We start from the raw sequence: 15,015 nt of genomic DNA, 5'->3' as shown, positions 1-15,015 counted from the left end.
TGTTTATGAAAAGCAGCCACATGGACGTCTACCCTTAACGAAAAAAGATTGCAGTCAGAGTGCAGTATAACAGCAGTACACTGTTGTATAACTGCAGTTAGAGTGCAGTATAACTGCAGTATGCTGCAGTACACTGCAGTTATACTGCAATTACTGCATCCAAAATACCACAGTTGACTGCAGTTACTGCACTTTTACTGCAGTTTCAAAACTGCAATCTTTTTTTTTGTAAGTGTATAATTGGTTCAGATTTGGTCTGGTCCATACCGGTCTTGATTTGGCCCTAACATAGATGTCTATGTTTGTTTGGACATCACAGTACAGTAGAGAACAGTACAGTAACCTACTACATTACATTAAAGAAAAGTACAGTATAGTTCAGTACAGTAGAGTATAATACAGTATAATGTACTGAATTGTATCCTACTTTACTCTAACGTACTCTACTGAATGAAACTCTACTGTACTCTACTGAATTCAACTCTACTGTATTCTACTGAATTCAACACTACTGTACTCTACTGAATTCAACTCTACTGTACTCTACTGAATTCAACTCTACTGTATTCTACTGAATTCAACTCTACTGAATAAAACTCTACTGTACTCTACTGAATTCAACTCTACTGTACTCTACTGAATAAAACTCTACTGTACTCTACTGAATTCAACTCTACTGTACTCTACTGAATTCAACTCTACTGTACTCTACTGAATTCAACTCTACTGTATTCTACTGAATTCAACTCTACTGAATAAAACTCTACTGTACTCTACTGAATTCAACTCTACTGTACTCTACTGAATAAAACTCTACTGTACTCTACTGAATAAAACTCTACTGTACTCTACTGAATTCAACTCTACTGTACTCTACTGAATTCAACTCTACTGTCCTTCACTGAATAAAACGCTACTGTCCTGTACCGTACTGTACTGTATTCTGCTGTGCTCTACTGTACTGAACTGTGCTGTGCTGTTCAAACTTGTGAAACATAGCCTAGACGTCTATGATTCGTTCAGATTTGGTCTGGTCTGGAGCAACCAAATTTGTACATGTTTGGGGGCCGAAGCTCATTAGTATAATCCCCAGCATGCTTTGCAAGTGTTTGTTTTTACGTTTACATTTTGGTCATTCAGCAGACGCTTTTATTCAGAGTGTCGTGCAGTCAGTGCATTCAGCTAAGGTAGATAAACAACAACATTTCACAGTCATAGCAAGACAAAAAATATTACTGAGAATGTTATTGTAGTTGAAATGGTCTGTTGGTTTATCCTGTAGGTTGGACTACTTTGAACATCATTGCTGTCAGTTTTAAAGCTTTTGAAAAGCTAACATATGTGCATGTGACAGATGGGAGCAATAATACATATTCTATGTTGCAATCTTCACTTGGCTCCTCTTTCCTATATTAAATGGATTTAAAATGTATTATTGTGGAATTGTGTTTACTTCATTGATAATGTATGTACAGTTGAAATCTGGCCATAGAATCAATTACCAAAAAATACCTATTTACAACGACTGGAAATTACGTATTTTCAACTTTCATTAAGAACTGAAAATGAACCTAACTTCAACGTCAGGAAAATACGTATTTTCAACGTAATGCAGTGCAAATAGTCCGGGTAGCAATGATTAGCTGTTCAGGAGTCTTATGGCTTGGGGGTAGAAGCTGTTGAGAAGCCTTTTGGACCTAGACTTGGCGCTCTGGTACCGCTTGCCGTGCGGTAGCAGAGAGAACAGTCTATGACTAGGGTGGCTGGAGTCTTTGACAATTTTGAGGGCCTTCCTCTGACACCGCCTAGTATAGAGGTCCTTGATGGCAGGAAGCTTGGCCCCAGAGATGTACTGGGTCGTACGCACTACTCTCTATAGTGCCTTGCGGTCGGAGGCCGAGCAGTTGCCATACCAGGCGGTGATGCAACCAGTCAGGATGCTCTCGATGGTGCAGCTGTATAACTTTTTGAGGATCTGAGGACCCATGCCAAATCTTTTCAGTCTCCTGAGGGGGAATAGGCTTTGTCGTGCCCTCTTCACAACTGTCTTGGTGTGTTTGGACCATGATAGTTTGTTGGTGATAAACTTGTGTTTACCACAGACGTTATCCAAAAACCCTCCAAAAATCCCCCATTAATTTCCCCATAGGCTTTAGCCAACGAGCCATTGTGGAGGTAGTGCCTACAAAAAGACGCCATTACTATTGCTCTCTATAGAGTACCACAGTATGAGTCATAATACCCATAATACCTAGAGGTCAAACAGGGAAATGGTTCCCATAGGAGATTTTAGAAACACTTAAAATAAGGCCTGTGTTTTGTGTAGGCTTACCCTGGCGTGACGTCTCTCTAGGACAAGGTGACTTTTATCAATATACACTGCTCAAAAAAATAAAGGGAACACTTAAACAACACAATGTAACTCCAAGTCAATCACACTTCTGTGAAATCAAACTGTCCACTTAGGAAGCAACACTGATTGACAATACATTTCACATGCTGTTGTGCAAATGGAATAGACAACAGGTGGAAATTATGGGCAATTAGCAAGACACCCCCAATAAAGGACTGGATTTGCAGGTGGTGACCACAGACCACTTCTCAGTTCCTATGCTTCCTGGCTGATGTTTTGGTCACTTTTGAATGCTGGAGGTGCTTTCACTCTAGTAGTAGCATGAGACGGAGTCTACAACCCACACAAGTGGCTCAGGTAGTGCAGCTCATCCAGGATGGCACATCAATGCGAGCTGTGGCAAGAAGGTTTGCTGTGTCTGTCAGCGTAGTGTCCAGAGCATGGAGGCGCTACCAGGAGACAGGCCAGTACATCAGGAGACGTGGAGGAGGCCGTAGGAGGGCAACAACCCAGCAGCAGGACTGCTACCTCCGCCTTTGTGCAAGGAGGAGCAGGAGGAGCACTGCCAGAGCCCTGCAAAATGACCTCCAGCAGGCCACAAATGTGCATGTGTCTGCTCAAACGGTCAGAAAGACTCCATGAGGGTGGTATGAGGGCCCGACATCCACAGGTGGGGGTTGTGCTTACAGCCCAACACCGTGCAGGACGTTTGGCATTTGCCAGAGAACACCAAGATTGGCAAATTCGCCACTGGCGCCCTGTGCTTGAAAGCAGGTTCACACTGAGCACGTGACAGACGTGACAGAGTCTGGAGATGCCGTGGAGAACGTTCTGCTGCCTGCAACATCCTCCAGCATGGCCGGTTTGGTGATGGGTCAGTCATGGTGTGGGGTGGCATTTCTTTGGGGGGCCGCACAGCCCTCCATGTGCTCGCCAGAGGTAGCCTGACTGCCATTAGGTACCGAGATGAGATCCTCAGACCCCTTGTGAGACCATATGCTGGTGCGGTTGGCCCTGGGTTCCTCCTAATGCAAGACAATGCTAGACCTCATGTGGCTGGAGTGTGTCAGCAGTTCCTGCAAGAGGAAGGCATTGATGCTATGGACTGGCCCTCCCGTTCCCCAGACCTGACTCCAATTGAGCACATCTGGGACATCATGTCTCGCTCCATCCACCAACGCCACGTTGCACCACAGACTGTCCAGGAGTTGGCGGATGCTTTAGTCCAGGTCTGGGAGGAGATCCCTCAGGAGACCATCCGCCACCTCATCAGGAGCATGCCCAGGCGTTGTAGGGAGGTCATACAGGCACGTGGAGGCCACACACACTACTGAGCCTCATTTTGACTTGTTTTAAGGACATTACATCAAAGTTGGATCAGCCTGTAGTGTGGTTTTCCACTTTAATTTTGAGGGCGACTCCAAATCCAGACCTCCATGGGTTGATACATTTGATTTCCATTGATAATTTTTGTGTGATTTTGTTGTCAGCACATTCAACTATGTAAAGAAAAAAGTATTTAATAAGATTATTTCATTCATTCAGATCTAGGATGTGTTATTTTAGTGTTCCCTTCATTTTTTTGAGCAGTGTATTTGCCTGTATTTACCCCCCCCAAAATTAAATGCTAATTAGCTGCTAATGTGGCTATCATAAAGACCTACAAATGCCATGATGATCTGGACGAGACTGCCGAATTGAGGCAAAATATAAAAATCTCTGGATTAACTAATGTTAGCTAAATGTAGTAATTAATAAATGGTCTAAATCTCTTTAAATCCGGTGTACTGTCTTGTGCAAGTTTGAAATTGACACAATACCTGTTAGCAAAAGTGTCAGCTAGAGATGACTTGCAGGACCTTGCAGATATTTGTAGACTTGCATGATGTCTACGTTGATGCTACTTAGCATTTTAGAATCTGAGAGTAAATAGAGCTGAATATATTGTAAAAGTCACCTTGTCCTAGAGAGATTTACATGGTTATCAAAACATCACGCCAGGTTAAGTCTACACGAAAAACAGCCCGTATTTTAAGTGTTTCTAAAATCCCCTATGGGAAAAATGAATGGTGGAAAAACGATTGGAACCATTTTGACCGCTAGGTTTTATGGGTATTATGACACCTCCACTGTGCGGCTCAATAGACAGGGTGTAGAATCAGCATTCACAATTTTACATTCCCAACATTATAATATTACTCACGCTGGAGTCAATGGGAGGAACCGCCCCTTTCACCATTATCGTGTTGAGCAGGGGAGAATCGCCCTTGTGTTGGGTAGATTAGCTTCTAAACAGACCAGCCCTCTTGGAGCTCACACACACGCGCACACACACGCAGATAAGAGCAACCGTCGTGACACACACACTCTCTCACTGTGCTGAAAAACAAGTGAGAGAGGTTTATCTTCTCTAATGAGGGCTTTTGAAAAGGTCACTCACTGTATGAAATCTTTCCTGTTAGTATAAGAAAAAACAACTAATGTCGCCTATACTGGAAACCTCTGAAAACTCATATTAGAAAATGTTAATCTTATTTTATGAAATGTATAAGAGTTATCAACAGTTGATAATATATGTGCATATGTGCTATGCATATTACTAGTAGTATATTTCTCAATTATGGCATTCTCAACGAGTTGTGGAAAATAAGAATCTTACTCTGATAATTCATAGAGAAAGCGAGAAAGTTTAGGACAAAAGCAGATGGATGGGAAAGAAAGCATTTATGTTGTCAGATGGGGAAAAGATAGCGTTTATGTGGTCAGACGGGGAAAAGGTAGCATTTATGTGGTCAGACGGGGAAAATATAGCATTTATGTGGTCACTCAGGTCAGATTAAATACCATATACTATGGTGCCCAAACCACGCAGATAGGCTATGTCATTGTGTTATTTTTGTACCAAGAGAATGCGCCAGGAATGGCCACTGGGTTTTAGTAGTAAAATTGGGACAGATGCTCAGACAGCACAGCTGTTTAAATTAAATGTCCCTAAAGCTGCTTCATGCTCAGTCAGGGGTGAATGAACTGTGCTTAGTGCTCACTGCTTTACCCGCAGAGACAGGGCTTTCAAATGCAGCCATCTGTGCGTCTGACAAGTCTGACTGTCATACATTTATAATCATATTTATTGTGAATTAAAAAAGTTAAACGTTTTATTTTAGATTAATAAACTAGCCTTATTACTTAGGTTAAAAGATACGAGGGTAACAGCATCCAGGCTAATTCAGTTTCAAGTCAAAAAGTATTGTCTCCCCCTTGACATGCAGATTCGTGCAAGTGTGTTATACCCCTTATACCCAGTGAGATTAAAAGTGCAGATCCCACAACAGAGAGAGAAGTCACGTTGGCACAAGGCCCAGTTGAACAAAGTGTTCTTTGACCACACATTCCAAACATGTTATGCACTTCACTGCATACACCTGATGGCACGGAGGTCAGGCAAAAATTAGCCCAGCATTGACAAGAAGAGCAACCTGCTCCAATGCTGCCATTCAGCAACACTAGGCTACCATCTCTTTTATTTCCCCGCAAGTAGAGCGCATATCATCTACTATCACTCAAAATATGGTTTCTATTGGAGTGAGCACCCGACCTAGTCCGGAGGGGTATCCCCACCCACCCCACACTGCCTGCGCGCAGCAGAGACGTACTTCGTCATTGAAAGACGCGTCACTGGAATACTCGGATCAATATGCTGTAACTTCTGAAGGCGTCGGGAAACACTTGAATTATGTTGGCGGAATAATACCAGGAAGAAAACAGGAAGAAACATCTCACCTCTCAGGTAATTAAAAACGAATAGTGCTTTGTTAGGGATACATCTAAAGTCTAATATAATCTAATATAGAATGCAAACGTCAGTTTCTTATTTTGCGCAGCAGTCAGTTCAGTTCGCTTGAAATTCAAGTTGCGCCGTGTTTCTGGGAATAGGGGGGTATTAGACTATGTCAAACGACAGTGATATTGCAGTTTATTTTCTAACTGAAAGTAATGAAAATGACAAATATATGGGTATTAAACGTATAAATGATCGAATGCAAACGAATGCTATTCCCATCCTACGAATGGTGGACTACTGTTCTGGGATTTTTATTCGTTTGGACTAATCTTGTTTGACATCAAGCCTATAGACTCCTACATAGACATCAACAATGTTAAACATTGGTGTAATAATCGGTCTTCAAACGTGTCATCGGTGGGCTACAATTGGAATGGTGTCAGGACTCTCGAGTGGCGCAGTGGTTCGAATCCAGGCTCTGTCGTAGCCGGCCGTGACCGGGAGACCCATGGGGCGGCGCACAATTGGCCCAGCGTCGTCCAGGGTAGGGGAGGGAATGGCCGGCAGGGATGTTGGTAGAGCAGGGTTGTGGGTTTGTTTCCCACGGGGGGCCAGTATGAAAAAAATAAAATAATGTATGCACTCACTAACTGTAAGTCGCTCTGGATAAGAGCGTCTGCTAAATGACTAAAATGTAAAATGTAAAAATGACTACTCAGCCGTTTAGTCAATAACTCGTTTTGCTTCACAACCAGCGGTGCAATTGATCCAAATATAGGCCTAGACTTTATGTTTATATTCAACTATGTATTATTTCAATAATAGCTATTCCAAATAAGACTTGCCTCTTTGAGATCCGAATTTTGCTTTACAAGCCTATTTCAGTATCGATGTTGAACAGGTGTTTCTGAGCCTGCCTATAGCCTACCACAGAAAGCCAGCCTTTGCTCATGGCCTTGTCAAGACAGTCCACTTGCTTATATTTGGAATACCTCAGTTTAATAAAATAATAACTGTTATTATTGTTATTTAATATTTTTGCTGAATTATATTAGGCTATTTGATTTTTTTTAAATGATAGTATGGGCCTCTTTGATGTGTCTGTATTTTTTCCAGTACCCAGAGTCCAGTACCCATCCGTCAGTGTTTCCTGATTACCTCCGGCTCACCGAGCCAAACTTTATTTCTCGAAATTTGTATAATTTAATTAAAAATGAAAACCTGAAATGGCTTGAGTCAATAGCGATTCAACCACTTTGTTATGGTAAGCCTAAATAAGTTCAGGAGTAAAAATTAGCTTAGCATGGACTCAATAATAGTGTAATAATAGTGTTTAACATTATTTTTGAATGACTATCTCTCTGTACCCCACACATACAATTATCTGTAAGGTCCCTCAGTCGAGCAGTGAATTTCAAACACAGATTCAACCACAAAGACCAGGGAGGTTTTCCAACGCCTCGCAAAGAAGGTCACCTATTGGTAGATGGATAGAAAAAAAACGGACATTGAATATCCCTTTGGGCATGGTGAAGTTATTAATTACACTTTGGATGGTGTAGCAATACACCCAGTCACTACAAAGATACAGGCGTCCTTCCTAACTCAGTTGCCGGAGAGGAAGGAAACCGCTCAGGGATTTCACCATGTGGCCAATGGTGACTTTAAAACAGTTAGAGTTTAATGGCTGTGAAAGGAGAAAACTGAGGATGGATCTACAACATTGTAGTTACTCCACAATACTAACCTAATTTACAGAGTGATAAGAAAGAAGCATGTACAGAATATAAAAATTCCAAAATGTGCATCCTGTTTGCAACAAGGCACTAAGGTAATACTGCAAAAAAATGTGGCAAAGCAATTAACTTTTCTCTCCTGAATACAGAGTGTTATGTTTGGGGCAAATCCAATACATCACATTACTGAGTACCACTCTCCATATTTTCAAGCATAGTGGTGGCTGCATCATGTTATGGGTAAGCTTGTAATCGTTAAGGACTGGGTAGTTTTTCAGGATAAAAAATAAACAAAATGTAGCTAAGCACAGGAAAAATCCTAGAGGAAAACCTGGTTGTCTGTTTTCCACCAGACACTGGGAGATTTTACACTGGAGTGGTTTACCAAGAAGACAGTGAATGTTCCGAGTTACAGTTTTGACTTAAATCTGCGTGAAAATCTATGGCAAGACCTGGAAATGGTTGTCTAGCAATGATCAACAACCAATTTGACAAAGCTTGAAGAATTTTGAAAAGAATAATGGGCAAATGTTGCACAATCCAGGTGTGGAAAGCTCTTAGAGACTTACCCAGAAAGACTCACAGCTGTAATTGCTGGCAAAGGTGACTAACATGTATTGACTCAGGGGGTTGAATACTTATCAAATCAACATATATTAATGTTTTCTTTTTCATGATTTGTTTTTACAAATGTCCGAATTTTTCATCCACTTTGACATTACAGAGCATTTTGTCTAGATCATTTGTCAAAAAAATTACAATTAAATACATTTTAATCCCGTTTTGTAACACAACAAAATGTGAAAAAAATCAAGGGGTGTGAGTACTTTCTGAAGGCACTGTAGTTTCACAGAGAAAGATGACCAATACAACTATGCAAAGCAATATGGTCAGTTTTGTAACATTATATGTATTTCATACATAAAATTGTAAACGTTTGTGAAATAGAATTTGTGGGGAAGGAGTGAAATACAGTCGAATATGTCCCAAATGGTACCTTATGCCCTATATAGTCACTACTTTGGACCAGGGCCCATAGCTCTGGTCAGAAGTAGTGTACAGGGAATAGGGAGTCATAATCTATATATTTCAACCATTCCTGATCTATTTCACTGATGTGATTCCTTTCTCTCTCTCGTCTGGATTGGATGCCCTGCACCTCGTCCTGTCTGGGATGTCTCCTGTGTTTCCCTGCTGATGTTTGGTGAGTATCCAATTCTATTTCAGTGCTGCTAAAAGCTGCTCTTTAGAATAATTGAAGTAGGCTGTTTCATGTGATTATTTGACATCATGTGCTAAATGTTTTACTTGTAGGCAGACAGGAACATGACTGAAGGGCCTGCATTTTGGTCTATGGGAGTCAGAATACAGTATCCCCTTGTTTGAATATTTGAGCTCTAATATTTGCATTCTCATTGTCTCATAATGATAATTCTACTCCAAAATCACATCTAATCACACCAAGCATAGAGCTACAGGTGTAGGATCTTAATTTGAGCCAGTTTGCTACAACTGGAAAATAGTCCTACAGCAACAAGATATTTTAGAGGTTGATACATTTTTCGTAAGGGAAAATCAAGTCTGAAATTTCAAAGTGGAAATTGCAAACTTCAGAAGCCTTTTTAAACCTCAAATACACTACGTTTGAAATGTCCTGTTCTACTGCAACAGGGTGATCAAATTAAGATCCTACATCTGTACTAGAACTACTATCCATATGACCAAAACCATCTAAACTAGTTTTTTGGGTGGTTAGGAAATGAGTCAGCTGATGTGATGTGTGAGGATGTCTTCTGGCCTGCCTGCGCTTTGGTGCTGCTCACCCAGGCTGTAGTAGGGAGTGGTGGCATCACGTCTGGCTGAGACCCTTCTGGCGTCTTTATCTCTCCCAAACACTTGCCGTCCCAACATGCATTGCGGCATCGTGGCGTAATGGAAAAAGTGTTCCCCTCTATGGGTTTCCCCTATGACTCTCAAGTGGTGCTGTTGGCACGCAATGTGCTAGAATTGTGGCCTTTATCTATCTTGGATTTCATCTAAATAACTGTGTGTTGTAGAGTAGTAATAACTATCACACATAACTGACCAGTACATAACCCTGCAACGGAGCATTTCTGCTGAAGAAGGCCAACACCACTTTCAAAGACAATCCTGTCAGGAATACTTAATATGGGGAAACTTTCTGTATGTGGAGGCTGAGCCAAGAACTGTAGTTGTCTCTTCAGCCACCAGATGGAACCCCACACTCAGGGGTGATTCTACTGCCACAGAAACAGGAGGATGAACACGAACAGATACTTAAAAAAAAGAAAGGAAAGCTGTGGTGCACAATGCCTATAAAGTGGAACAAGCTGTTTCATAATAGATGGAGCAATGCCTTGACACAGGCCCGTGTCTTTGACTGCTGAATCTGAGAGCGTGCATCATCACCAAGGTTTTTAGAAACCCTATGATCTCAGTGATGCAGACAGGGCAGGCGTTCTCATTGGCGTAGCTATTTTCACAGTCATCTCACTCGTCAGTATTAAATGTTTAGCTCTGTAAGGAAACCTCGGGTGCGTTCAGTGGGTGTGAAACGGGAGAAAACGTACTGAAACAGAACAATTTATTTTCCTTTTCCCCTTCAAAACGTTTTCTCTCATTGGTTCCTACTGAACATGATGACCCTGATGTTGTGCAACTAGACTAGCACGTCTCCCTGGAGCATCCAAACTGGGCATGAGCGGGGAGGGGCAACACGGCTACTGCTCCTACAGTATGCTATCTACTCTGAGAATACTGCAGAAACATGGAAAATTCCTGCTTCATAAATACTTGAGACCATAATGGTGCACTATGAATATTAATGCGTGGTTAGCCTACGATCTATCCATGCCCTTAGTGCTTTCTAGAGCTTAGATCTCCAACCACAAACTAGATCCCCTAAACCATGCTACAGACAGTACTATATTTGCCGACTGGCATTATTTTATTAATACCAGATGTTCACAGCTGCAAATATTGTTGTACGTATTATACATATATTGTGTGATGCAGAACAAGGTGTTAGATGTCTCTACCCATGATGCAGTAGCTAACAGAACAGAGGAAGGAAGGCAGGAAGAAAGCAACGGGAGAGGGGGGAGAGGGGAGAGAGAGAGAGAGAGAGAGAGAGAGAGAGAGAGAGAGATGGAGCCAGAGAGAGGATGAAGATGAGAGAGAAATAAACACACTCCATGTGTCCAACTAAAGTGCTGTGTGTGTGGGAGAGTGTGTTGCTCACTTTCTTAGAGTGAGAGGTTTTGTGTCTTGTCTGTCTGTGTGGATACAGTCTGTCAGAGTCTCTGGGGAGGGTGCATCTGTGAGTGGTGCCTTCCCTCTCCCCTCTCCTCATCTCTCTGGGGTCCAGCCCATCACCTGCTCCCTGCATTAGTGAGAGAGGAGGGGAGGGGAAGGGAGGGGTTTCTAGGCAACTGGAGGGTGGAGGGAGGGGTACGTCATCAGAGTCAAAAAGAACAATATTCTTGTATACTGTAACCGTATATAAATCAGAGGATTGCTAATGCAATTTCAACATTCCCCCTTGTTTCGAGCTCTACTCTTGAGGTCAGTAACGATGTTATAATGATAGATACATCAATATTTCTAAAGATTTGCCTCGTATTTGGTCAATCTCAATACTGTAAAAACAGGGACAGACCTGTAGTATTTCCAGATGCCATGGCCCAGTTTGACACTCGTCTGTAATCTCATGCCACATGAAGTTGGTCTGGAGAGACAAAGGTGACAGTGACTAACCCTGTACACTAACCCTGTACCCCAACCCTGTACCCTAACCCTGTACCCTGTACTCTTTCCCTCTCTGGGTTGTTTGGAGAATAATGAACCCCACTACCCCCTCCCACTCCCCTTGCCCTCCCAGCCCCGGCCTCCCCCTGCCTCCCCCTGCCTCCCCAACCCCCGGCCTCTCCATGAGCCGTATGGCACTAATGGGGTCAGGCAGATGGGTGGGGACTATGTCATCCCCAATAAAGAGAGCCTGTGTGTGTGTAGCAGGGGGGCACTATATAAAATGAGCAGTGCTGGCCCATTACACTTTCAAATGGGGAGCCCCTTCTGAGGATTGGTTGGAGGCAGATCCTACATGTCTCTATCTCACACAGCATGGTAGCCTACAGCATAGGCAGTTCTAGGGGGCGACTCCCTCACACAGCATGGTAGCCTACAGCAGAGGCAGTTCTAGGGGGCGACTCCCTCACACAGCATGGTAGCCTACAGCAGAGGCAGTTCTAGGGGGCGACTCCCTCACACTCTGCCCTACAAAAGCAAAGTGCTGGGGTGCTGCCTGAAAAGAGCTTGGATGGAGGGTTGTGTAGTGTAGACCAGTTCTCCTGATGTTTCTCTATCTGCCTCCCTCCTGTGCCTAATGACACAGCATTAAGCTAGGACGACTCATTCATTGGCCAGCCCTGCCTGGTGGGTGGATGGTGGATACATGTTCTGCTGTGGATTAATTTGGTAGTGTAATTGATTGACAAAAATTCAAATGAGGTGTTAGGTGATTAATTGAGAAGTGATGGACTGGGAGGACAGGGAGGAAACTGCTGATGAATTACTGCTATAGGCCGGTAGGCTATTCATTATATGGTGTTACAATTAATTATTGTACATCAATGGGAAATAACTGTATGAGTGATGTTGGGCGGCAGGTAGCTTAGTGGGTAAGAGCGTTGTGCCAGTAACCGAAAGGTCGCTGGTTCTAATCCCCGAGCTGACTAGGTGAAAAATCTGTCGATGTGCCCTTGAGCAAGGCACTTAACCCAATTGCTCCTGTAAGTCGCTCTGGATAAGAGCGTCTGCTAAATGACAAAAAAAAAAAAAAAAAAAATGTTGACTAGCTCTGGAATTTGCATTTTTTTTTTTTTTGAAGGCAATACCATGAAAAATATTTGTTTTATGCTTAGGCTCTAAGGCTATATTTCAATCATCTATAGTTCCAAAGTTTATTTGTCACGTGCACAGGAGACAGCAGGTATAAAACAGTAAATGCTTACTTGCGAGCTCTTTCCCAACAATGCAGTAATAAAATAATATAGATAAGAAAAACCCGAGAAATAGAATAGCTGTGTAGGCTATTGTTTCAGCGCTTCACCCTGTAATAGGTGTTGGACCAAGCTCTCGGGATCATTTCACAGAATTTGGTGATGAATTATGAAGCGCACAATTCAAACATCGTTATCGAAATGGACCATAGGGTACGTTCAACATCTCCCCCACTTCTCATTGGTTAATCTAGAATTTAGCCGTGTTCAATTGCTGCATAGGGTTAACAAAATCCTATACTTCAGTATGGTGACTCCACCCCTTTACTAGCGCGGATACACATCTACAACACAACAAAGCATGCGTCCGGCTTCTGCAACATTGTAACTTCACTGGATGTACGGAATATACGGTTGCGTTGGATTGAACTAGTTATAGTTCTTCATTGATGGTATTTCTATTTTAGGTAAGCGCACGTTTGAATGTATTTCTGGCGGCTGATGGGATTTAGAGTTGGTGTTTATTTGTTTTCTACATTCGGCGCCATTTTCATACTAAGATGATTTAAATGCCTACGCTATATGTATCGCGGTGTAGCTGACGCGCACAGTGGTAATAGTGTAAAAATCAAACCTTAAATAAATCAATGATTTGGAAAAGTTGAAAGAGATCTGTGTTTGGACTACCTCCAAATTCCAATCTCTTCAGTGAAAAACAAGTGCATGAAGTGAATGAATGACCATGATGATTAGAATGGGCACGCCAGGGTATTTAATTTGCCTGAACGCTTCACTGCTCGAGGATCTTTTATCCGAATCGTGTGGCATTTGTTTGTGGCCCAATGAATGTGAAATAAATAACTCGACCTAATTCAGCATTTTTCTTACAATAATTGAATACAATTTCCCAACATTTTAGATGGCTATTTGTAGTGCAGTGTTTTTGATTAAAATCAGGACAATGAGGGCATTATTAATTTATTCGATTATTACAATGTTACAAACACTTCTGGTTCCTTTCTTCTTTTTTCTTTTAGTTTTCTTTAGCAAGATGGAGTGATCTACGACTGTATGTTAACTGTGTTCAATAGTCATTCATCCCATTGGCCATCACTAGCCTACTATCAATCTCTTGATGAGAAGTTAAATGGCTTTTGTGTGTGCGGATATTCAACACAAAAACATGGGCAGGAAGGGCCTTGTTGCTAAAATTACAAGAAAAGACTAGTAGGCTTATTCTGTGTCTAGGAAAGTGTCCCATATCCTTAGTGTATTTTGTTTTAACACAGTAGCCAATGGACCACCATCCATCTTGTTCTTCTATGTGTGCTCTGCCAGCAATCGTCTTTCAGAACACAACTATTTCTAAGAAGACCTCCGCTCTGCTCTGTTATCCTTCACGCTGTCAGTTATTTGAGCTGCTTTTGGTTTAAATGTGATTGACATGATTCACTCTTTTGCGTGTTATGTATAAATCCATCTCTGCAGGAGCCAGGAGGCTAGCCTGAGTACAGTAGTGTGTCTGCTGCTGCTGCTGCCTGTAACACACTTAAGGGGGACTCATCCAGTAAGCCCCTCCTCCATTGATACTGCTGGGATATATATAGCAAGATAATCTGTTATGAAGGGATGAAAACATCATGTGGGAGGGGCAAGAGAGCACTGAGAGAGAGACCTGAAAAAGAGAGAGACGTGTGAGAGAGAGAGAGAGAACGTGTGAGAGAGTGTATTAGTGAGCGTGGACTGGTGAAGGAGAAAGAGTGATGTTGCATTAGTTTAATGTTGTTGTTTGCCAAGTAGGGTTGGGCGGTATCCAGATTTTCATATCGTCATACCGTCCTTCTCTCATCCCAGGATTTAGGGTATTACCGGCTTAGTACACAAGGGGGCGCCAGAAAAAGTCAATTGGGAGTCTATTACCAGAATGCTAACAAAATTAGCACAAGTAATAGCGAATTTCCATGGAGGCTGCTAGCTAAATATGCTAACGAGCGCAAACGAAAATAAACAAATTGCAAAGGCAGGCAATCCAGCTCATAAAGTTATACATATATAGGATGGAGCTACCGAATGGCATTTTTGGTGAGTTTGGACATTTACAATAGAATGTGAATGAGAAACATT

The 15,015-nt window shown here is 42.2% G+C and overlaps 1 protein-coding gene across 2 annotated transcripts in view; it reads left to right on the top strand.

Moving 5' to 3' along the window:
* The first annotated feature begins 5,874 nt into the window (after positions 1 to 5,874).
* The window catches only part of LOC311118383 (uncharacterized protein), a 50,014-nt gene continuing 40,873 nt past the window's right edge, over positions 5,875 to 15,015 (top strand). For both annotated transcript variants that reach the window (XM_084157622.1, XM_084157621.1), the window contains exon 1: positions 5,875 to 6,140. In XM_084157622.1, coding sequence (XP_084013748.1) covers positions 5,921 to 6,140 — 220 coding nt within the window. In that variant the 5' untranslated portion in view covers positions 5,875 to 5,920. The remainder of the gene's footprint in view (positions 6,141 to 15,015) is intronic.

Source organism: Coregonus lavaretus (genome assembly GCF_964263955.1).
Source record: "Coregonus lavaretus genome assembly, chromosome: 3".
NCBI classification, from domain to species: Eukaryota; Metazoa; Chordata; class Actinopteri; order Salmoniformes; family Salmonidae; genus Coregonus; species Coregonus lavaretus.
This window is presented reverse-complemented; position numbering and strand designations above follow the sequence as displayed.